This window comes from Electrophorus electricus, chromosome 5 (assembly GCF_013358815.1).
Source record: "Electrophorus electricus isolate fEleEle1 chromosome 5, fEleEle1.pri, whole genome shotgun sequence".
NCBI classification, from domain to species: domain Eukaryota; kingdom Metazoa; phylum Chordata; class Actinopteri; order Gymnotiformes; family Gymnotidae; genus Electrophorus; species Electrophorus electricus.
The window spans coordinates 16,886,691-16,911,997 of NC_049539.1; the positions used below are offsets into that span (position 1 = coordinate 16,886,691).

The window sequence follows — 25,307 nt, forward strand, 5'->3', positions numbered from 1 at the left end:
TTTTATTGATACACTGGAGTGGCCACTACAAGGATGAGGGAGCTGTACAGAGTGGTCTGGAATAAAGCACTTTTGTTTAGTAGCTTTTAGATACCATTAATGGCAAAGTAATTTTGTTTTGTCTGAGGTTAGATTTATTCTTTTTACGACTGCATTTGAATTTAGTCCTTAGCAAGTGTGAATCTGTTCGTCTCTCCCTCTCTATTGTGGAATTTTGCTGTGTGCTTGCTCATCTGCTCAGTTTTTCATTTACAGCACCTTACACTATTTCGCCTTCATAATAATCATTCACCAGCACCTTTCAACTGAGTTGTGTATCAGCATTTCTGCATCAATCATTGCCTTTACCTCACCAGTCTCCATACATCCTGAGCTGTGGCATTACCCTGGCCTGCATGTGACATTACCACTCACTCACCCTTCTTCCCTTCCTCACCCTTTGCATTGGGCTGGCATGTGATGGTGGCACTGGTTGTGTTCTTTTCCTCTCCCCCTTCTGTACTAACAGACGCAGACCAGACTGGAGCATGCCCTTCTTAAGGAGCTCGAGCAAAGTCTGCTCTTTGAAAAGACCAAAGCTGACAAACTCCAGAGGGAGTTAGAAGACTCTAGGGTAATGGATCTCTACGTATGCCTCGGCAGTGATGGCTGAGGATATCTCTTGGCCGATATGTAATTTCCAGGAATTTTGGCTGCTCGGCATAAATCGGTTGAAAATAACTTGTTCTTTTGGTCTGATTCCACAGCCTGCTTTAGTTTTAACAATTTTTCACACAAATGAACCCTGGCATTTTATAGCCTTTTACAAACACATTCTTTTATATTCTTTTCACAATACACAGTTTTTCGTAGCTTTTCATGCTCAGCCCTGGGTCAAATACATAGTTGAAACATCTTAGCCTTTTAAGTACTTCAGGACTTGTGCAGAATTTAGGAACATGTCTAATTTGAATCATTTGCAGATGTGCATGTAATTAAGTTTTTGGAGATCATCAAAGATTGCCATTACATTTTCTATGTTTAATTATTAATACACAAGTTGCATTATATAAGCCATTATAAGTGGGTAAATACAATAAATATGTATTGGGTTATAAGAGACATAAATGATTTAACATCAGATAATAGTAAGTAGATTTATTAATATTAGTTTGTATTAGTTATTGGAATATCAATAATGGGCATTTTTAAGTCATTCCATTAATACACCTCAGACTCATTGTTAAAAAGCATTGTCGTGTTAAATGATCTTAAGAGTTACCTTCATCCTTAAGTTACCTTCTAGCGATAACCTTTGTGTTAATATGTTGGAAAACTTGGCCCAGTTTGCGCTGGTTTTTAGACATACTAATAAATTGTAAATACCAAGATTAGCAAATTTATATGATGAGGAATTAATTAGCATAACATGCGTTTTGCTAACGTGTGATTACCAGTGTTCTAGTCATTTATGGATGCTTACCAGTAAGAGCCTTGTACATCTGGGAATAATGAATATAATAGGTATTATGATCCTAATAGACAATAGTTTACTAACCACAACAAATGACAGCCCCTAATGTGTTTTGGTCTACTAAAAATATGAAATATTGTTAGAATTGCGTCAACCCATTTTACAGAAACTCTTAGTCTTACATCTAATCGACTTTGTGTAAAATCCAAGTGATTATACAGTTGTTTGCTTACAAATGTACTATTGATGGGTTAAAGACTGAATGTGTCATCAGATTTCTAAATGTGTCATCAAAGACAAAGTAAAATGAACATGCTTCAGCTTTGTCTGCTAGAGGTAGTGTGTTTTTGGCATGGCTGCTGTTTGTGGGACATCAAGGCCTTTAGCTTGCAATTAAAAACTAAGGTGAATTAAATTGCAGTCTTACGTTATATATCTACCTTTCTGTATGTAGAGAGGTCTAGGTACCTCATGATTTTTGTGGGTCTTCTGCCTGCCAGAGAGATGCTGGATCAATAGTACGTCTCAGTGCAACACTAATTTTACTTATAACCCATTACAAGTTCAAGAATTTGTACATTGCATAAACCATTAAAAACTCAAAAACCTGAATTTTCCTCATTGGCGGTACATCACAGGAGTGAAATATTAAGTAAATATAATGTGTAATGTAAAAAAGAAAAATGAATCAAAGTGCAAAGTCCTTCTAAAATGACTATACTAGACATATTAGGGTTGCTTATAAGTGGTTGATTTTGCACTAAAGCATGTAGTTTCTAGGCATGGAGAATGTGTAATGTTTCTTGTATTATGATGTTGATTTACTAAAAACAGAAAAAGTACCAGTAAAATTTTGAAATTAGCAGTGAATTTAATTGTTAAAATAAATTAATTGACAAAGAAAATCCTTAAAAATATAATCAAAAGCCAGTTAATCAACTTCTGTTTTCATTTCATTTATTTTAAATTAAAAAAACCTTTTGAATTCTAAATGTAATTGGATAGTAATTAAATAATGCCAGAACAGGTATCAGTTGTTCTATTACATGGAGAGGATAGAATCACAAATGCAAATATTCAGAGCATGTGGGCCAAAAGAGACCATAAATCATAAAAATATTTGTTTATATATATATATATATATATATATATTTTTTTTTAAAAAGCCATCGCAACATTGTACGAGTTTTAAGAACAAGTTCAAGTTCAAGAGGTTTTGTCATTTCAGCTATATACAAGTACACAACAAAAACGAGACAATGTTCCTCCAGGACCATGGTGCAACACAAAAACAACAGTGCAACAGACAACATGCTACACAAGTGCAAACAGTCCAATATAGTGCAAAATGTCATTAAATGAACAATAATAAATACAGGACAGGACAAATACAAAATACAAAATGATTTTGGTATTTGACCCAGGTCTGTCTTCTTATTAGTATATGCAAATCAATATAAATACTATAAAATTCCATATCTTAGCAACTGCTCAAGATATAGCCATGACCTTGTCAGCCTACTCAACCTTTTGATCATGATCACAACAGGGGTGTTTTTGTCAGGGGCTGTTTCAGGCCATTGAGTTCCAAACTTGCTTCTAGTGGCTGGAAAGGAGTTTAAATGAGTTCTGGTTCAATAACATTAGAGCAGATTTATTAGCTAAGTCATGAAGTGAATTTTACCGACTTGATCAGTCCCATCCACTTTACACAGCCTCTGGCACATATTCGTTTTTGTCTGTCAGGAGAGAAATGCTCATGGTTTATTAAGTAGGACAATCTTTTTGTTTTGCTCTTAAGTTTTTTTTTGTGTGTGTTGCTAGTTGCATGTGCATGGGAAATGTGGGGAGAAAAAAAAAAGTACTTTGCATAAACAATTGTATGTTGGGTACATGGAGCTCAAAAACTAGCTAAATAGCATTGACTAGATTTTTCTATTTATTGTTTATACATATTTGTTCATAACTATATTCATACAATAATGCGTCCGTAGTTTTTTTGGAGCTGCAATGGGAAAAGTGTATATTAAACAAACATGCACTCCCCAAGCGCTCAACAGAACAGATGTGTTAAATTTATAGTGTAGATGCTAGTCCAGTCCTTTCCATTCATCCTCACAGCCTTGTTGTGTTTTGACTTTTCCTTCCTGATGAGCTCCCATTTAAGCTCCACATCTCTGTTGGACCTTTATAAGCAAAATGTTGTGTAGCCCCGTTGGCCGCGTCTAGCAGGCCTGCTTGGAACTCAATGCAGCACTGAAGTGGCCCTGCTCCTCCCCAACCCTGTCCCGCTCCTGACCTTCCATTTCCTGTTCCCCCATTAAAATTTTTATATAGCACCCTTTAATCTTGCTTTGCTAATGTGCTCTTGGTGTATCTTTTTTCAACAATTACAACATTCACAATCAGTTAGCTTGCTGTCACAAAATGGTTAATTCCATACCTTCGTCAAAAGCCACGGGTGTGAAATGAGTGAGAGTATTAGTTTGTCCTGTCTGCAGGTTGCCACAGTCTCTGAGAAGTCTCGCATTCTGGAACTGGAGAGGGACCTTGCGTTGCGGGACAAAGAAGTTGCTGCCCTTCGGCAGCACCTGGAGGCAGAGCCTGGGTATAGGGCTTCTAGCCAGGACCCTGCCACTGCAGTCCTTCAGGAGGAACTCTCTTTGCTCCACACCCATCCGTCTTCTCAAGCAGCTAGCCATGACGCAGAGCAGGCCACCCTGCGTGCGAAGATCGATTCAGAAGAAAAAATGCATCGCGAGGCCACAGCTCAACTGCAGGCCTCCTTAGCACTTTTATCCAAAGACAACGAGCAGCTTCGTGCTCGACTAATGGAGGCTGCAAAGGAGAATACAGATGTTATTGAGCTGTGGCGCTCCAAGCTAGCCTCGGCCATCACCTCACATCAGCAAGCAATGGAGGAGCTGAAGGCCTCTTCATGTAAGGGAGTTGGTGATTCCCATGCGGCCGAGCTCGTTGAGTTGAGAGACGCTTTGGAAAGGCTGAAGGCAGAGCACAAGCTGGAGCTGGAGGAGTGCATGGGTAGGCACACTGCTGATGCTATGAGATGGAAGCAAGAAGGCGAAGAGCTCCGGAAACAGCTGCTCACTCTAACTGAGGAGAAGGAGCACCTGGTGGAATCTCTACGTACTAACCTGGAGAGCACGGAGGAACAACACCTAGTGGAGATGGAGGAAGCTTTGGGCAAGCTCCACAATGCTGAACTTAGAGTCAAAGAGCTAGACGAGGAAGTGCTTAAGCTCGGACAGCAGGTGAATGAGAAGGCTCGGGAGGTTCAGGATCAACATGCGGTCCTTCAGTCTCTGCAGTCTCAACAGAGCCATGGCGATCAGGAGTTCCAGAGTCTTTTAGCACATCTTGAAGAAGCACAGGGCAAGTGCAGGCTGCAAGAAGGAAAGGTAGGGAAAAATGTCGAACCCTACACTCATTCCAATAGCAGTACAGATGTTAATTTTTGGCAATATTACCCTTCTAAACTATTGTACACACTTTGTAGTGAAGCCACCTAGAAGACCTGGGTTCGAAACCAGGCGTGGTTGCTGCCCTCTGCTTTGCTACACACTTGCAATAATTGGCAGAATTTGTTTCATTTTAGTTTGCTACTCATTTAAATGAGGGAAATTGTTGTTTTGACAACTAGCATTTGTCTTTTACATCCAGTGGCTTGTTATCCTCATTTCAATAATGATCCAAACTTGTTGATTGTACACTCCTGTGACTTTCATTCACTCCTTCCACCACTACACACGTCTGCATTATTGTTTCATGCTTCTCCTCCGGCAATGTGCATTGCCTATGGCTGCTAGGTCATTGAGCTGACCTCGGCGTTGGAGAGCAAACAGCAGGAGCTGCAGCAACTGCAGCAGAGCATGGCCTCACTGCGGGAAAACAGCAGCTCTTTGGAGCAAGAAGTTTCTGATATGGTAAGTCACCACATAGGTGGGTTACTTGTAGTTTTAGGTAAGTTCAATGAATCCTCTTTCTGTAAATTACATTGTCTCTTGCATAAAGTTAATCCTTTTTCCTTTATTTATTTTGATTTTTAGAAACAAAAGCATACAGCAGCTTTAAATGAAAAGACAGAATCCGCACATGCTGTGCAAAGTAAGTGTATGCACATAGATTCATTATTTTGCCATTAGATTGTGAGGCTGGTTTCTGTTGTACCATTTGTTATTAATGTAAGGATACAGCTGTATGACTTTTGTGTTATTCTTTTTGGTTAATCCTCATAAACCCTTATACCTTATTCTTTTAGATTTTCATTGTCACTTTTTTTTTTTTTTTTAACGTTTTTACTTTTTTTATTTTATTTTATTTATTTATTTTTTATAGAGTTACAGGAAATGCTCAACAAAAAAGAAGATCAATGCACATCTCTTTCTACTGAATCAGAAACGCTCAAGGTCCAGTTATCTGGTAAGTGCTCGGAGATTGTAATACAAAGAAAGGTGATGTTCAGCCTGGTTTAAGATTTGTCATTCGCTTATACATAATTGTCTCTTAGAAAAAGCCTGTGCACTTCTATTTTCCTTTTCTTTTCAGGTCTGGAGGCAAAGTCGAAAGCAGGTGAAGAGAAAATTGAGCAGCTAGCTAAAGATAAGACTAAACTTGAAAATGACATTAGCGAACTGATAAAGTCATCCGGAGACAGCTCTGCTCACCTGTCAAAAATAATGGAAGATCTCAATCAAAAAGACAGGTGCATCTTATAACATAATTTGCACATATTATACAAGTTAGCAGGCATAACATATTGAGTTAAATGAGTTTTTTATGTTGGCTGATGTATTTCTGTTTGTTACTGATTTAGTGTCTCTAACAGATTGTGTTTAACCTTCCCAATATAGGCTTCTTTTGAAAGTGTGAAGATTGGTCTGATACATTTGCATGCACAACAGACTTGTTGTAAAATGAGGTGGTTAAAGTATATAGTATAGAAAATCTAGTGGTTAATGAATTTACAATTGTAAGTAAGGGATACATTACACTATGAAGTGGTGTTGCTGGTAGGTTAGCTGGTATTGTGTAACCAAGATTAGTCTGCAGTATAAACTTATTAACTAAAAATATCCTGAAGAATCAGGATTGAGCAAATAATGTTTTGATACTTTAATGATAAATGCTTGAGTTGTCCTGATTAAATAATAAGGATATCTTTAATAACTTGAAAAGTTACTGATAACAAAAAAAACCTCAAAAATTCTATTCACAGGAGAATCGAGGAACTTCACAATCAGCTTTCAGAACAGAAGGAGTTGGTGGTTCGTTCCGAGGAGAACAGGCATCAGGAGCAGGAACAAGCAAACCAGGAGAGGAAGGACATCACTGAGAAACACCAGGAAGAGGTTTGCAACCTACTGGAAAAGATAAAGCTTCTGGTAAGAGATCAGAAATGTCTACTGTAGTAGATTTTAATAAAGTGTAACATTATGTATCAACACAGTGATGGCATTGTTACTTTTAGCAGAGTACACCAAATTTTTGACTTATTTTATTTTTAATTTTTTAAGAGATCTGAGCTTTTGTGACATTTACTATACAAACTTTTAAACACAATTACTATTACTACCAGGTATCAACAAGGCATCCAGCAGTTTTTTGTTAAGTGAAAAATAATATATACATTTTTTAGTTCAACTTGCATAATATGTTTAGATACAATACTAGAGTAATGCTAGACAAACATCATTATTATAAATTTAAGATGATTTGAGATGTTCATCTATTCACCTCAGTGCAATGTTTGCCATTAATAAAAATAGACTTGGTAAGACTTCAAACTTTTAAAGAGGATTTGGTGAAAGTTGAAACATTTGTGACTTTAAAATCTTGTTAAAGGACCACAAATAATGTACATGCCCTAAAATAATAATAAACACAAAAAATGTTTATTTTAAAAGCATGGTCAGACAAAGAATTTTTGAATTAACTTCTGGACAAGGTGGATGTGTGTTACTTATGTATATTGCTTATAATATTAAAGCTTCCTTTCCTTGTACATTGCTGCATAGGAGCGAAGTGTCGAGGAAGCTCAGGCTACAGTGCAAGATACCCAGACCTCTTCAGAGAAGGCTCTGGCCAGTGCCTTGGAGCGGCACTCAGAGGAGCTGCAGGAGCTCCAGTGTCAGGTTGAAGCAGCACAGCAGCAACTCTGCACTTCTGAGGAGAAGTGCCAGAGGCTCAAAGAAGAGGCAGAGCACTTGATGACTTTTCAAGAAAAGGCAGAGGTAAGAAGCAAGCATGATTGACGTTAGCAGCATTATGCTAATCTGATGCATACATAGCAATTGGGATGGAAATGAATGACATGGAAAAGTTAGCGTTGCGTGACATTTACTGACGAGTGTCAATGGATAGATTGTTTTTATTTACAATGTTACAATAGTTGTTTAACCTCTAAATCATGACCCATATCTGCCTTTAAGAAAATGAATCAGTTATCAAACAATCATAAGCTCCACATGCTGACAGATGTAATGAAAAACACATTATTAAATGAACACCTCTAATGTTTAAAAAGGAGCCATTTCTAATATGGCCAGAGGGTGCCTGTCCATGGTGCTGCCTCAGCCTGCTGTCCTCATTGCTGGGTGTAGTGCAGAGGCTGAACAAGCATAGGCTTACATTGAAACAATCATAGATGCTTAAGGAAATCAGAAGTCAGGGCCTTAGTGGCTTGGTTTTTTTTAAATACAAGGTTGGCTTGCTCAGAACAATAATTATCAACAACATGAATTTGTGGCTTTGTTAGGACATGTATGAAATAAGCACATATTAACAGCATAAAGAGATGTGCCATTTATAGAAGAATACATCAACAGACTTAGCCTTTTGCTTAAGGCTATTTTGATATGCATTAAATTATTATTATAATATTATTATTATTATCACTGTGGTGAAGCAACTCCACCCGGGTCTCAAACCCAGGTCATGCAGGAGGTAAACATGTGCCCTGACCGCTACACCAGTGCTTCACGTTAGTGCTTCACCCCTTCTGTGGATCCTTCACTCTCCAACCCTTACTCATCCAGGGTTACACCCGTGTCCCTCACCAGAGTTCACACACTGGGATTTTTATACCTCAAACTTGGGTCTGACCACTGGACCAAAGAGCCAGCTCTCTGGTAATGACACAGAAGGATAGATGTGTGCATCCTTGTAGTGAATGAGACCACAACATTATCACAAACTGAAAATATAAGAAACTGCAAAATATCCCTTATCTTTTAAATTTTGATGTTGACTCCAATAGCCCCTTTCGAATACAAAACATGGAACATTACTGAATTCACTTTTACTGCAACACTAATGTATTCCCTCTTCCACACTTGAAGCCTATTCCCATAGCATTGTCTGTGTGTTCATACATGGCATAAAAATCCAGCCTGGAGTCTGGATGTTATGTCTAGTATGCTGGTAGACCCTTTTCCAGTCAGTGTTTAGATCACATTGTGTTGATTTGCTAGCAATGTTAGGAAATTTTAAGAAAATCTTTTAAATATTTAAGACATTAATTTTAAGCAACAATTTCTTAAATAAAGAAAAAAAGTTATTTTGTGGCTTTTTATTTATTTATTTGTTTGTTTATTTACATTAAAAAAACCTTTGAACATTTGATAGCACAATACAAATAAAGCAACTAGAGTCAGAGCATGATGGGGAAACAAAAGCAAATAAATAAATGATTCACTAAAAACTATTTTAATATAAAAAAAAAAAATTTGTCACAAGTTTTGTTACAGCTATGTAGGCTTGTCACAATACCAGAATTTTGACTTTTAAACTGACACCATGTGTAGTATCACAATTCTTGATACCAAAATGATACCTTGGCATAAAAACTCCACAAAAATGTAAAGTCCTTTCATTGTCTGAACGTAAAATATTGGATTGAACGCAGAAAAAATCTGATTGCAAAAGCTCAATTTTTAAATGTAATCTGGCTAAATACAAGTAAAATGATTATACAATAATCTAAATAGTTAAAACTTTCTTCTTCTGTAATTACATTAGGGAGTTTCCTTGCCTGTTTAATTCAGTTCACATGGCAAGACAAGTAATTATCTCAAAAACAACAACGGTTCTCAACAGAACATTTCACTAATCACTAAAGAAAGCTCCCCAGTGTAGCCTTTATCTTTGCTAAGATGTCATCATTTCTTCTCCATACTGATTCAGTACCTTAGGCTGTATTCAGTATTGAAAGCATTGAATGTTATGGAATCTAATCATTTGCTACCGTATAGTATTGAAATAGCACTGGACCTTCAATGCCTAGTGTGAATCAAAAAAGTTAAGAAACTTGAAGCATTTGAGATGTACATTCAAGTTCAAGTTTTCTGTTTATCTCTTTGTGCAAGCTAGAGCGCATGACAGCAGTCTTCAGCCTGGTGTAAGAATGAAACTTCTGCAAGCTGGTTATCAGCTGTGGGCAAAATATGTCTGTTATAATGAAGTCCACAAAGCATCGTTGTATACAGCCTCTGTGTTCCCTAATTCATTGCATAACAAGTGCAAATTTGGTAAAGATATCAGTTCACGTTCTTTTTGTTGCATTCTTGACTTTTGAAGGAAGTTACTTCTTGCATTCCAAAGTAGGTGATGGTAGACAGGTGTGAGTAGGACATCTTGATATGTGAACAAACATGTATCTTTATTTTTAGCATGGAGTTTCCCATGGGCATTTGACTATTAATAATTTGTCCACATTTCTTTGGTGCATAATTTCGTTATATGATAATAGTTTTAAAATGGCAGTGCATGTAATATTTGCCACATCATTATTTGATATGCATTTTCATCACGTGTCACATTCACATTTTATTACTACAACAAAACAACTTGGTGTAAAGCTTTTAACCTCTGCCTTTACAAAAACGATGAAAATCCTGAGATAAATGTAAATATTGTATTATGTACAAATAAATGTGCCACCATTAAGAATGAGTTCCATCAAGGACACTGTTATACAACACTGCACTGTTATACAACAGACGTCTGAACAAATACAGAGACACAGATTGTACTGCTACAGTAGAACATCACAGCAGGGGTGAGACACCACAGCCGCAGCAGAGCCTACTCTCTTTAATATACCAAAATGAAAGGGGAAATAGGAGTGAGCAAATTTGAACAGCTCATGAGCGCACCAATTAAATAAGCTTTCTCTCCTGCTTCTTGTATATCTTTTAATGCATCAAGCAATATTAATATCACTGCAGTAGTGTGACAGACATGAAATAATGCTAAACATATTTCCAGTTCATGTCCACCTGTAGGCTGGAATGCTTCATCCTGTAAGGTGATTTAGAATTCTGGTGCTTATAAATGATGAGTATCGAGGTTATCCATTTATTAAATTATTATTTAAATCTCAGTAAACATATTTTTAAACAAATATTTGCAAACCTAAACCACATTGTGTGAGGGGGTGGGGGGTGGGAAGGATTTTAAATGTGTTGCTAATATATGAAAATTGTAAAATGAGGAATATAAATAGTAGCTAATCTGGTGCCTCATATATCCCTGCCTCATCACCTCACTTCAGACCACAGAGCTGCACTGCTTCTTATCTTGACATTAAAATTAGAGATAAGTTGCAGAATTCAGCTGTGTGATTTGTTTTTAATAAATAATAATAATTGGAATAATAAATGTTAAATACTTGCACAGTCAACATGCTGATATAAATTGTTACTATAAGTTTGCTACTAAGATCTGAAGATTGGATATATGTACAACTACAATAATGATCATGCTTAACATTATGGTAGTAGCAGTTTTTGTGTCAAATGCTATTTGAGTCAGCCTTATTAGCATTGCACTGGGACTCAAATAGTTGTCATTGGTTTAAAGCTTTGCTTTTTGTGTAGATTTGCTTCTTTGCATCTAATCTGTTCCACAGTTTTCTCATTTTCCATTTCTCATTCGTTTTGTTTATTTAAAGAAATGGTTTGGCAAAGCATCACATTTATGCGTGTACCTAATAATGGTGCTTTATCTCACCCAAAATATAAACATATGCGCAAATATTCACATACATGCCTCATTCTTAAGTAATGTCATGCAGACTTGGTTAAAAGTAGAACTGCATTATGACCTGCTTTCCAGTTATTCAATATGTGTGAATTCAGGCTATCCATGCTGTATTGCAATATTAGTTTTTTTAGAAAGGGGTTACTTTGCAATGTCATCTTAGACAAGTATATGAAGGTTAGGGCATGTACAGTTTGTAGAAAATAATCTGGTAGAGACACTTCTGTTATTGCTACCTTAGATTTATAGTATATAGTATATAACTAAAAAAGCAGATGTTGGACACTAAACATGTGCCAGCTAATGGACTATATTTGGAATAATTGGTGTAAAATTAGATTTTCATCCAAACCATTTCTTTAAAATGATGTTGTGATGGTGCTTCTTTTGCTTGTTTCCTTTGTTCTTTGTCATGGTGTTGTTGTTGTTGTTGTTTTTTTTTTTTTAATCAACATAAACTTTCCGTTCTCTCCCCCCCCCCCCCTTTTTTTTTTTTCTTTTTCTCTCAGTCGCTCACTGCTGAATTGGCTTTCTCCATGCAAGGGGCTGAGAAGCTTGCTTCTGAATTTGGGGATCTGAGGTTGTTGTCTGAAAGTCTAGCTAAGGAAAGGGATGTTCTTCAGGCTCAGACGGCAAATGTGGAGAAGCAAATTGCAGAGTCCCACGTGAAGATATCTAGCCTGGAGGTGGTTCAACAGGATCTTACATCAAAAAATAAGGAACTTCAAGCATTCAGTGACCAATTAAGCAATGAAATAAAGCAACTGCATTCCACAAGTGATAAACTACATAGGGAAAAGTCATCACTGAATTTGGAAAAAGGGCAGCTTTTAGAAAAGGTGCAGAGGTTAACAAAAATCTTGGAAGAAATGAAAGCTGAGAATGCTCTTCTGAAGGAGACTGAAGGAAAGCTCATAGGTCAGATTGAAGATCTGGAAAAGAGCAATGCACAGAGACAAGAAACCATTTTGAAATATCAGCAAGAGATTCAGGAACAAGAGACAAATAATACACAGCTAGCCCAAAAACACCTCAAGGCCTGTGAGGATAGGGACAGGTTTCAGGAGGAACTTGGATGTTGTCAAGAGGAGCTGCAGTCCATTAAATCATTATGCGTAAAAAATGCAGAGCTTCAATCACTGATAGACTCTTTTGAGTGTAAGAAAAAGGAGCTCTCTACCAAGAATGCCAATTTGCAGGCTGAAATCGAAAATCTCCGTAATAACAATGCAAAAGTAATGGCAAAACTAAATACCACCATTTCAGATAAAGAGTCGCTTGTGGATGAAAAGGCAGAACTTGAAAGGCAGCTTCATGCCACCACGATTGCATTGGAAATAGCTGGCAAGGATAATGCTGAGCTTCAAGCCTCCAATTGCAGCTTTGTTAAAATGCTGGAGGAAGTCAAGACTAGTAAGGACATCACACACTCTGAGAAGCTTTTACTCCTACAAGAGAAGGAAAACCTTTCTAAAAAGATGGAGGAACTTGTGCAAAGAATTGCCAGTTGTGACAATGATAATGCTAGTCTCTTGGAGGTGCAGTCAAAGCTTAACGCAGAAATTGCATCTATCAGAACAGAAAAGGAGAAGGCAGAAATGGAACAAAAGTTGCTGTTCACCAAAGTAGAGGACTTAAGAAAGTCTGTTAATGAGCTGTGCATAGAAAAAAAAGATCTTTCTGAGGAGAAAAATTATTTGCAGCTTCAAGTTCAGGACCTTGCGCAAAGTTCAGCTTCCACTTTTCAAAAATTGAATGAGCTATCTTCTTTACTGCAGAAGGTCACTGAAGAGAAAACATTGCTTACCAAAGAAATTGAGCTTTTAAAGGTCCAGCAGATGAAGAGTGAGGAGATCAGGTCAGATATGGTTGTTGCAAAAGATCTTCTTACTTCAAATATTGAAGAACTTGGAAAGGAAAATGCATGCCTTATTTCAGAGAAGGCTGATCTTCTAGCCTTGCACAGTTCTCTTGAACAAGAGGTGCCATCTCTTCGTCAAAGCCTGAAAACCAGCAAAAAGCAATGCTCTGAATATTTGGCTGAGGTAGAAAAGCTGAAAAAGGCTCAACTTCAATTAGAAGCACGTCTACAAAACCTCCATGATGACAGTATTAAGTTAGAGGAGAAACACAGAGCTGCAGAATTGCAGGTGAGCCTTTTATCCAAAGCCCAGGATGAGATTGTCTCCAGTCTGACTGCAGTTCAAGCTGAGAGGGATGCCCTCCGGATGGAAAAGGAGAAAGCCAGCATTATGGTGACTCAACTTGAGGCCCAAAACAAAAGTGCTTTATCAAAGCAGCTTGAGGTATTCCGTAAAAAATAAACATCCTCTGATGTACTAATGATGACACCGCTATTACACTTGTAGGGTTTAATTGCTTTTTGCATGCCAGCAGGCTTGTTTTGCTTTACTGTTTCCATTAAATATGCTCTTGTAGATCACATACTGCACTAATTCACTTTAATTTTCTGTTGACTGCAAGTAACAACCAAGCTATTGTTTCTACAAGTTAGGTCAGGGTCACTGAAGCATGTTCCCCATCAGTAATAAATGCTAAGAATATACCTTCTCCTCCAGGCTTGTCCATAATATGTGGCAAGCATTAGAAAATACTAGAAAATCAATTAACACACAGTTGAGAAAATCTTTCATGAGCATAATATAAATAATTGAGGGTATGATTCTATTCTATGCCTGTATACCTATGAAGGTATTGTCATTCAGAAGCGCTAATGGCATGATTCAAAAAGTACTGTAAGAATGCTACTAACATTTAGAACCATTGAGTGAATAGGTTAAATTATTTTAGGTTGTCTTGAGTAACAGGTTGGAGTCTGATTTGATTCAACTGCAAAAACTATATTATTTTTAATTAAAGTTTCTTCCATAAGAATGAAGGCATGCAAGTAGATTTTAGGACAAAACATGGTATGAAATACAGGGACTCTCTGTAAGCCCTGTACCACCACATTTCTGGCCATCTATTGATGACTGGTTTGGCCTACCTCACAATGTGTTTCAGGTGGCTGAGATTGCTGGACACACTGCACAGGTCCTTGAGAGATTGACCCAGGAAAAACTGGTATTGCAAAAGGAGAAATTTGCAGATGAGGCTCTAATCCAGGAATTAAAAAACACAAAACAGGAAATGGAATCTCAGGTGAGTGCACTGGTAAAGCCAGACTGCGTGACTGATAACCTGGTCATGGACTGTGTGCTTAGAAAATAATGTAATTTTGAAGTTTTCTGATCAGAAGAAAGAGGCAATTGATTTTCACAAAAGCCCAATTTTGTCGGAAAAAAATGTTTTGAAAGCTGCTATAAGAAGTTATCTTAACAACTGCACATATGTGAAAATGTACCTCTAAAATTTTCTGTTCTCTTACTTTTGTTTGACGTTGGTGGCAGAAGAAGAAATGCCACTTCAGAGGCTCTCAGTCCCCCCCCATCTCTGTACTGTTCAAGGATGCAGTTTTTTGGAAATACAAAGATTCAGTATAATATGCATGGTTTATCTTTGCATTTATAGAGTCTCTCTCAATTCTGTCAGCATAATGAATTAAAGCTTTTGGGTCAAATAGGTCAGGGAAGGATTTTAAAGCCTTTAAAATATTTAATCACTAGAGAGAGAGGCCCTCCATGTTACTTTAACACTGGTGAAATTTTGCTCTTTCAGCTAAAGTTGCTTCTCGTGTCTAATGCAGATGAACAATCTGACAGAGCAGAACTCAAAGTACCATAAGGAGTTGCAGACATCCAAAGAACAGATGAACATTGAGAATGAAAGGATCGGCAGCCTTTCCAAAGAAATGTGAGTGTTTGACTGTCCACAGTGCTGTTTTTTCTTCTTAAAAATCTTGTAGCAGTCTGTATGTGGGTTCTGTGTAATCAGAATAAGATGAACCCTCTGCAGGGAATATGCAGCATAAAGGTTATCAACTGAAGTGAAACAAGATGCCAAAATCCGGTGCAAAGTACTTGCACCGATCAACCGTAACACTTAAAACCACTGACACAATAACATTCATTGTCTTAGCACAGTGGCTCTTTGTTAAAATTGTATGTTTGAAAATATTTCCAAACAAATTTAGCAGTTTAAAATTCACTTAATTTGGACATAATATATAAACTAATTTTAAGTTCGCTTTGTTGCCCAAGTTCTCAAGTCTCTTATGTTTTCTTAAGTTTTTGGACTTAGTAATCTTGTGCTGAATGTCCTGAATCTATTCCAAGGCATAAGAGCTCTCTTCATGCCTTTTATTATGTCCATACCTGTTGTCGTCATCTGATGAATGTGCTGTATGTGTCTCAGTGAGGAGCTGAAGAGGGCAGCATCAGAAAAGACCTTGGCCATAGAAGTCATGAAAAAGGAAAATGCCAAGCTGGCTGAAGAGCTTACTGGTAGCCAGAAGGAGGGCGACAGCCACCAAAAAGTAGGTTAATAGGAAAATCACCACTTGTCAGTTATATTTACAGAAGGGAAGGTTAGGTGATGTGCTTGTGGCTAATGATGTGACTCCATGTTTGCAGCAAATTTATTAGTTCTCTTGACCACATGGTGTAATAAATACTAAACTTGGCTTTTTTTACAATGTCCGAAATGATTTTTATTAGATGTTAACATCGATTGATGGTGTAGTTTTTGTGAAAAATCAAAGCTTATGATGTTTTTCCATTTCAGCAAAGTAGCAACTTATAATGAACACTAAGTGCTAAGTTTCTCCATTATATTTTGTACTTTATATTGAATAAGTGAGTTAATTTCAGTAAATCATTTGCGTTTGTGATTCCTGTTATAATGACTGATGATCTGACTTCCCTACAAGTACAGTTTGCAGAGTCAGTGTTTTTGAGAATAAGCTATTTAAAGCCATTAAAGTATAGCTGTTGAGCTTGGGTGATCCTCTTCATTTGAAGGCAACATTAAACATACTAGCTTGTGTTACAGTCTCATCAGAAGATGTCTGCCTATTATGTATAGGAATGTTTGCAAACCAGATATTTTATTAAAAACAATAATCCAGTCATATTCATGACTGAATTGTGAAATTGAATTGTCAAACTGAATTGTGAAATCCCGGATTGGTTATATAAAATGTGCAGAAAATAAACTAGGAATGTTCAAAAGGGGAATAATCCAAATTCATTTGTCTTCAGATGATTAACTTATTTATTTGATATTTTGTCAAATTACATCATTTCATAATTTCCTTTTTGCAGCTCAAAGAGGAATGGAAAAGTCTTAATAATCAGTTGAAAGACATGAAGAAGAGGTGAGACCCAAAGATCCTACAGTTTGTTTAAATGCTTATCTACACTACATCTCTGAAATAGGAAATTCTCTGCATTATTCTGGTTTGCATTAGGGCAAGACACTGACAATTAGTTCCCTAAAGATACTCAGTAGTGCCGAGTACTGAAACTTGGTAAATTTGTGGCTCAGTGCAAAATGGTTTTCATGTAAATACACAGAGTTAGGAGGGATGAGCCCACACAAATGTCGCAACTACTATTTTAACTCCCTGGAGATAATGCAGTTATTCTCAGCATGGTGTAGTAGCATATTCATTATTTTTACTGAAATAATATAGCTCATATATACAAATGTAACAAGCACAGTTTTTTAAAGCAAATAACCCATCAAGAACTTTTTGTCAAATTCAAATTGTAATAAAAATGTCTCCCATTAAATTTGAGATTTCGGTATTGAAAATTAGTCCAACATTTTCTGTGAGATACAAGTGCAAAGGAATTACTTTACTATGTTAAAATGTGCTTTTTTTGCTACCCCTGAAGATAACTGCCACAGAAATGGGTTGATTAATAAATTAATACAAACAAGTTAATTATTACTTAATTGTTCAAGTACATTCGTATATACTCATCAGTTACATATACAATTATCCATAGAATGACGAAAAGTATTTTGTGTAGTTCAAAATTGTAATAGCACTCTTTTAAAACCTGCAATCTACCTTTTCTCCTAGTAAATTTTTTTTTTTTAATTCTGTATTGTGTTTAATGCCAAAATTGTGGTTTAAAAAGTGGAATTGTATGGTGATTTGGATAGTGGTATTAGTTATGATTTGATTTCTCTATACTAAATTCTAAATGAAGACCTACTATAGTCTTTCATTAAGTTGTTTATATACAAATTGCTTAGACAAATGAATCTGTGATTTTAGCATGCAGTTTGCATTATAAACTTTGACTACTTTTTTTTAGGTGTGCTTGGCTAAATGAACAAAAAATGTACATAAAATATGTAAAACTGCTACATAAAATCTGTAAGATGGAACTTACACTTTTAAGATAAATTTGAACAGTTATGGAAGTTTGGTTTAATTCCTGTAATGGTTTAATTCTGTAACATGTCCTCTATAACAGCCAGAGTAGAGTGGAACATTAGTTCAACATTAACTTGTTATTGGTGGTAAATAAGCATAATTTAAAAAGAAAAAAGCAGAGATCTGAAAGCAGTTGCCCACAAAAAAAAACTGCTTAATTTTATAGAGATGATGATATGAGATGAGAAGAAAGAAACAGAACAAAGAAAAAATAATTAGAAATCACGTATGTACATGTTTGTCTATCGTCTGACTCTGTGATTCATGAGGAGAAGTTCTAAGGGGAGGATCCATGGCCCTGGATACTAAAATGCCAGTAGTGCTAAAGTGCAAAGTTTTAATAAACTTGAGATGGAAAAAGTCACTTGGGCATGTCATTCAGGCGCACCCCTAAAAGTGCCATAGGCTGAAAGCGTTTCAGTACTTGTTGCAGGGTTGAGGGGACCAATTTCATTTGTGTTACACTTTTACAACTCATTTACTCAATCCAGTGGATCTAGTACATTGACAACCTGTTTTCAATTATTTCTGTTTTAGATTATTTGATTTTTATAAAAACAAATGTAATTTATTTCGCCCCAACTTTCCCATCTCAACAGGGAGAATGCTTTGAAGAGTGAGTCAGAGAAGGAGAAAGCTGCACTACAACAATCTATCCAAAAATATTGTGCCTTGATCTTCGAAAAGGATAGAGAATTGGAAACATTGAGAAATGAGGTAAAGTCCTGTTTGTCTATTACACAGTATACAGTCACTCCAATCACACGTACACAGTATATAGTCACTCCAATATCTCTCTCTCTCTCTCTCTCTCTCTCTATATATATATATATATATATATATATATATATATATAGATATAGATATATAGATATAGATATAGATATATATATGCGCACTGCACTCTTCTGGACAGAGATCTCAGATGTTGTTCCTGTGATCTGCTGGAGCCATTTTCCCAGTTTGGGGGTCAGAGCCTGTAGTACTGTGATTACCATGGAAACCACTGTTGCCTTTACCTTCCACATCTTTTCTAGCTATTCTTTCAGCCCTTGGTATTTCTTGAGTGTTTCGTGTTCCTTGTACTTGATGTTGCTGTCACTTGCAATCACCATATCTGTCACTACTGCCCAATTCTGCTGTTTGCCCACCGCTACTATATACGGTTGGTTAGCCATTACCATCTTGTCTGTCTGAATCTGTAAGTTCCACAGGATCTCATCATGGTCATCTTCCACCACCTTAAGGGGTGTATCGTACATTGACCTTGGAACTTCCAGCCCATGCTCAACACAGTTGTTTTTGTATGCTATGCCAGCCACTTGGTTATGGCATTCCATGTATGCTGTGCCTGCTAGGATCTCGCACCCTGCTGTAATTGTCTCAGGGACATCTTTGCACAGTCTGCATCAAGGGTTCTACCTGGTGTGGTAGATCCCAGCCTCTATTGATATCATATTCACAGATTGTTCCTGTTCTGCCATGATTGCCGCCTCTGTGCTGTGTTTCAACCCATCCTTTGCCAGCCATTGATAGGGGTTCTCCATATCAGCTACTTCCACTGTTTGCCAGAGGTACACATTGTGCAGAGGTATTTTCTGGCCTTTCCTCACTCTTTGTATGTATTTGGCTGTAGCTGCTTTCCTTGTAGCCCTCTTCATGATTCCCATTGCCTTTGGGGTTCCAAGGTATTTGTAGCTGCCCTCAACATCTGTTATGTTACCTTCTGGTAGTACGATGCCCATAGTTTAAACCACTTCCCTTTCCTTGTAACCATCTCACCACACTTATCCAGTCTGAATGACATTCCACTGTCATTACTGTGTAGCCCAGTGGAAATGGATTAGTGAGTCAATATCTCATTCATTTCTGGCATTGAGATTGATGTTATCTATATAGAGGAGGTGGCTGATTGTTGCTCCATTCTATTGCTAGTATCCATAGCCACTCTTGGTAATTTCACTGAGGGGGTTCAAGCCTATGAGCGGGGATAGGGCATCTCCTTGGTAAATCCTGTGCTTGATGGTGACTCATGCTATTGGCCTGAAATTGACCTCTAGGGCCGTCTTTCACTTCCTCACTGAGTTCTTGATGAAAGTTTTTAGAATCCTGTTGCTGTTATACAACCTCAGGCATTCCAGGATCCATGTGTGGGGTATTGAGTCATAGGCTTTATTGTAGTCAATCCAGATGGTGCACAGGTTGCTCTGTCTGGTGTTATGGTCTCAAGTTATTTGTTTTATCCACCAGTATCTGGTGCTTGGCTCCACTGGTATTCTTGCTTTCTAGGCCCCGTTTATGTATTTAGCCATGTGCCTGATCTTAGTTATACAATAAAATTTATAATAAAAAAAATCATAACCACTCAAGTACTAAATTATATTTATTAGTATTAAAGTAATTAAGGTTTTTTTTATTTTTTTTATTGTGTTATTAATTTAGTTGCCAGTGTTGAAACTTGAAATTGTTTTTCTTCAGTTCATTAGTAGTTTAAAAGTTTTCAGGTTTCAGGGCAGTATCCATTGAATTAGTACTAAACCATAACATTTTAATGTTTTACATTTTGGTTAATATACACATGTAATTGGAGACTGCAGTTATTGCAAAAACAGAAGCGAATTAATGTTTTGTTGTTATATAATTTGATGTCTTAATGCACAATCCTATTAGCTACCATCACTTTTCAATGGAGTTTTTGAATGGTTAATGTTGGACTGTTGCACTTTTAAGGCACCAGTATATGTTCAATGTGACATGTGAAGAGCAGCTTAAGAATTGCCCTGCTCATAGTCTGTTGAAGATCTTACTTCAAAGCATCAGAGAGTATTAATGCAAGTTTAAAATGTACCCACGTTGGGTACTGTGCCACAGATGTGCTCTCGTGAACACAATGTTTGCTTGGCTGCCTGATTTACCAAAAAACTGTGAAGAGCACAGAGGGTGCACTCATCACTTGAAATTTCAAATCAAGGTGGTTCCAACTAAAATACTGTTTTCACTTTCTCATAGGTTAATTCTCAATGGAATTCTAAATGAAGAACAAAATTATTACACCATTGCACATTTCTTCCCTAAAAATGACAGCGTAGCAATAGAGCAGTGGACTAACTTTACTAAGCTTTACTGGGAGCTTGAGTTGTGTCATTGTTAACATGTACTAGAATTGTTTTTCATGTGTATGTAAAAAAAAAAAAAATTGTATTTACTTTAAAATTTATTTGATTGAATTTTATTACTGCTTGTTTATTGGTTTATTTCCCATCCCTTGTGGGTAGGTATCTATGGTTCATGAGCAGAATGCTGCAGTGCAGACCCTGCAAAGCTCTATGAAGTCTCTGGAAACTGATAAACTTCAGCTACAAGAGCGAGTCTGCACCCTAGAAAGCAACCTGTCTGCAGCACAAGCCAACAGACCTGAAAATGCCGCTTTAGGTAACCATGGAAAAAGTTTCCAAATGTTTCTCTGAAGAAAACAAACACACATTTTGTTCAGCAGTGGTTTGTTCTGCTTGCCACTGCTGATTTTTTATTTTTTTTGCTGCGACTTTGCTATTAATCCTCATGTTCTAGAATATCTAGAACTTTTAATTTTAGAGAAATTCTTACTTCAAAATGCATGAGTTATATATCTATCTTTTTCCATGTGCATGTTTGCATATAACTTTTCTCTGTGTACCGTCTACTGTAATGCTTTTTGTGTGTGTGTGTGTGTGTGTGTGTGTGTGTGTGTGTGTGTGTGTGTGTGTGTGTGTCTGTACTCAGGTAAACAGATTCACTCTGCAAGGATTGGAAAGTTTAATCAGAAAGCTGCCTCTGTAAACAGATGTAATTGTTGGTCCCCAAGAGTTTTAGGATGAAGATTAGTTTGGTAACCACTGATACTTAACTTGTCCCAGTAATAATGTTGAGAATTTGTTTCAACAGCCTCTTCTGCTCTGGACCAGATGAGCGAGCAAAAGGAGACAGCAGAGAGTCAGGTATTTAAAATGTATTTCCTTTCATTTTTTTTGTATTTTTTAAACTTTTTTTTTAAAGATATGCTGTTTATTTTATCTGATCAAATTGCATTATGTTGTTTATTTTCCTTAATTCATAATGTAAAGTCTGGGTATTTACAGGAAGGGAGCACTTATTGAGCTGCAAGTTCACATGCTCTAAAACTGCATATATGCTTAAACTGTATTCCTCTGAATGTGTGTAAATTCCAAGGATTTACCAGATATGGGACCAGAGAGATTGTATGCTTGTTGGTTAACTATTTTGATAAATTGAATGCACTTATTTAAATTCTTAAATTCTCTTTAGTTCTTTAGTTTTTCTTAATTGTCCATGTGTTTTGGCTCTCAATTTTTTCATTTCATTTAAAGACCCAGGGAACATATTATGAAATATTCAAAAGTTACTTTGTTACAGTGTTGTTTTAAACATTCTGCAAGTTTTCAGTAAAAAATGGAACAAGTACGATAAAAACACTGCTCAGAAGGCAACAAAACTGACTCATGCATCTTAGCTGACAATGGCCTGGGCGTGGTCCTAATATTCTAATGAGCATGCTTGATTGACATGGCTACAAGACTCATGATTACATGACTCGAGCAGAGCTGAATGTTATGGCTCCAGGGTGTAGAATCAACGTAATACAACCTTACATGTGCAAACCTACCAATGAGGGTGGGTACCGATGCAAGTAATTCTGAGGACCTTAGCCTTGTTCACATGTGCTGACGGTATAGTAGGTTATGTTTTTTGTCTATAATTGCATAACATTTATTCCCTGCAAATCAACTAGCGCTGATTACTTTTTTTGTAGATAGTGGGCTTTCTTGTAGTTTTTGTAGATAATTAATGTCACTGTGGTCTGACCTAAGGCCTTTTAATACCTGAGTTAATTCGACATTCTACTAGATAAAATCTTGCTGATACAGAGATGCCCTAAATTGAGACCACGTGATCAAAAAAAAAATACATCAAATCAAATTTGGGTCTTCATATATTACTTGAAGGCAGTTCCTCCAATATGGAACAATATTTGTGTACAAATATTACAATGGAGGTCTCAATTTCACATCTCAGCTATCCATTAAAGAACCACCAAAGACGCAAAATTTTATTAGGGCTTTGCTCAGATTTTTTTTTACTTGCTAGGTAGGTTATTCAAGCTAAAAGAAGCAGAGTGTTTGGGTTAAGCTGTGCTTTCTAACTGTTGACTTAATCTTACATAAGGTTACACAACATTAGGCTAAATAATTCTGGCAAAATAAATTGTTGATTTTACCAGATTTTTTTGGAATAGTGCACACAGGACACACTTTGTATAAATGCATTACATGTCCCGAAGGGCAAGATTAACCTAATTAGAAAGACAACACAGATTTAGGTTCCCTGAGTCTTTAATCCAAGTTGACTGTACTTGGAATTTATTTTTTTTATTTTTTTTATTTTTATTTATTTTTTTTTTTACATATTGCAGTGAAGCTCTTAGGCTAAGGTTACTAAAAGGTTGACTATGAGAAGTCCACTTCAGGTAGTGAAATACATACCCAGATATTCATATAATTTACTCCTATTTTTCGTGCTGTATGTAATTTGCTGAAATATCCATCAAGTATTTTCATAAAATGTCAAGATGGCTTTATTGCATTGTATTGTAGTATAGCAGAGGCATACCTTATGGCAGGGGTGCCCAGATTTAGACCAAGAAGTGTGTTGGATTAGATTAGACTTGATTAATTGCGTTGTGTCTATGCCAGTCGAAGACGTTTTTATTAATATCTTATTGTTAATAATGTTGGCTTGGAAGATACAATGCAGTAGTAAAGAAAGAAATGAAGAACTTTGAACTTAGTTTTGGTTAATTACCCAAACAGAATTTTAAAAAATGTAGTTACTTTTTTTTCTGTATATTAGAATTTTTATCCATTGCTTGAAGGTTTTTATTTGTATTTTTTACATTTGTCTAGTGTCAGCGAATAGCTGTGTCCCTCCTAATTTCTTTCCTCTGTTTTGTCTCTTCTTGTTCATCCTATCGTCTTCTCCTCCCTTCCTCCTTGATGTTGGCAATGCATCCCTCAATCAGGCAGCGGTTTGTAACAGTGTCTCATCCACTTCATTTGTGCATGTCTTTCAGTTGTTTTTCTGAGTGCTTCAGGGCTGCCAACTTTTTAGCAAAAAGTGAGATTTTATTCCTTCTATTCTCCACAGTACGGTTTCTCCGTTTTCACTCTGCCTCATATTCAAAAAGCGCTAGTGTGGGGGAAATTTATTTATCTTGAGGAGGGGGGGTAATGTAATCAGTTCTTCACTGATTTTACCACCTTGAATCTTCAATGTCCGTCATTTTTATGGACTGCACGTTCCCACATCAGTAAAGATATGGGTGCCTTTTTACCCATTATAAAAATCCCATAGAAATAATCTCAGGTTATTTTAATCCTGTGTGAATTGCAAATAAGAATTTACTTAATTTACTTGCCAAAGGCCTTCTCCAGGGAGTAACTCTTCTGTTAGCTTTAGGTAAATTCTACATGTACAGTTGTGCTCACAAGTTTACATAGTTGGCAGAATTTGTGATATATTTTTTGTTTTAATATTTTTTTCAGAGAATAATAATGATAATACAACAACTTTTCTTTTATTCTTGTTTAGTGGTTGGGTCAAGCCATTATTATCAAACAATTGTTTTTGCCCTTTTTAAAATCATAACGACAACAGAAACTACCCAGATGACCCTGAACAAAAGTTTACATACCCTGTAAGTTTTGGTATGATAACATACATGCAAGTTGACACACACAGGTTTAAATGGCTACTAAAGGTAACCATCCTCACCTGTGATCCATTTGCTTGTCAATCTGTGTGTGGTGTGTGTGTGTGTGTGGGTGTGTGTGTGTGTGTGTGTGGGGGTGTGTGTGTGTGTCTTGTGTATAAAGAGTCATTAAGATACTGGGCTCCTGACAGACCCCTGCATGAGACATGGGGAAAGCAAAAGAATTATCAAAAGATCTGTGGGAAAAGATAGTTGAACTTTATAAAACACGAAAAGGGTATAAAAAGGTATCCAAGGAATTGAGAGTGCCAATCAGCAGTGTTCAAACTCTAATTAAGAAGTGGAAAATGAGGGATTCTGTTGAAACCAAGCCAAGGTCAGGTAGACCAACAAACATTTCAGCTACAACTGCCAGCAAAATTGTTCAGTATGCAAAGAAAAACCCACAAATAATGTCAGCTGACATAAAGGAAAAAAAGTGGTGTGGCTGTTTCAAGATGCACAATAAGGAGGCACTTGAAGTAAAATGGGATGCATGGTCATGTCGCCAGAAGAAAGCCCATATTATGCGAGTGCCACAAAGCAGCCCACTTAGAATATGCCAAACAGCACAGAGACAAGCCTCAAGATTTCTGGAACAGCGTTATTTGGAGTGATGAGACCAAAATTGAACTTTTTGG

The 25,307-nt window shown here is 36.7% G+C and overlaps 1 protein-coding gene across 5 annotated transcripts in view; it reads left to right on the forward strand.

The window, feature by feature from the left end:
- clip1a (CAP-GLY domain containing linker protein 1a) overlaps positions 1-25,307 on the forward strand; it is a 43,894-nt gene that overhangs the window by 12,261 nt on the left and 6,326 nt on the right. Inside the window, exons 9-25 of one of the 5 annotated variants that reach the window (XM_035526027.1) lie at positions 3,955-4,872; positions 5,281-5,397; positions 5,521-5,578; positions 5,810-5,893; positions 6,020-6,176; positions 6,690-6,855; positions 7,489-7,704; positions 12,022-13,818; positions 14,537-14,674; positions 15,219-15,325; positions 15,827-15,947; positions 16,735-16,787; positions 18,461-18,578; positions 21,137-21,293; positions 21,624-21,686; positions 21,786-21,838; positions 23,938-23,943. In XM_035526027.1, the coding sequence (XP_035381920.1) occupies positions 3,955-4,872; positions 5,281-5,397; positions 5,521-5,578; positions 5,810-5,893; positions 6,020-6,176; positions 6,690-6,855; positions 7,489-7,704; positions 12,022-13,818; positions 14,537-14,674; positions 15,219-15,325; positions 15,827-15,947; positions 16,735-16,787; positions 18,461-18,578; positions 21,137-21,293; positions 21,624-21,686; positions 21,786-21,838; positions 23,938-23,943 (4,329 nt within the window). The remainder of the gene's footprint in view (positions 1-3,954; positions 4,873-5,280; positions 5,398-5,520; positions 5,579-5,809; positions 5,894-6,019; positions 6,177-6,689; positions 6,856-7,488; positions 7,705-12,021; positions 13,819-14,536; positions 14,675-15,218; positions 15,326-15,826; positions 15,948-16,734; positions 16,788-18,460; positions 18,579-21,136; positions 21,294-21,623; positions 21,687-21,785; positions 21,839-23,937; positions 23,944-25,307) is intronic. The other 4 variants (XM_035526028.1, XM_035526029.1, XM_027009267.2 and 1 more) reach the window with 4 other exon arrangements.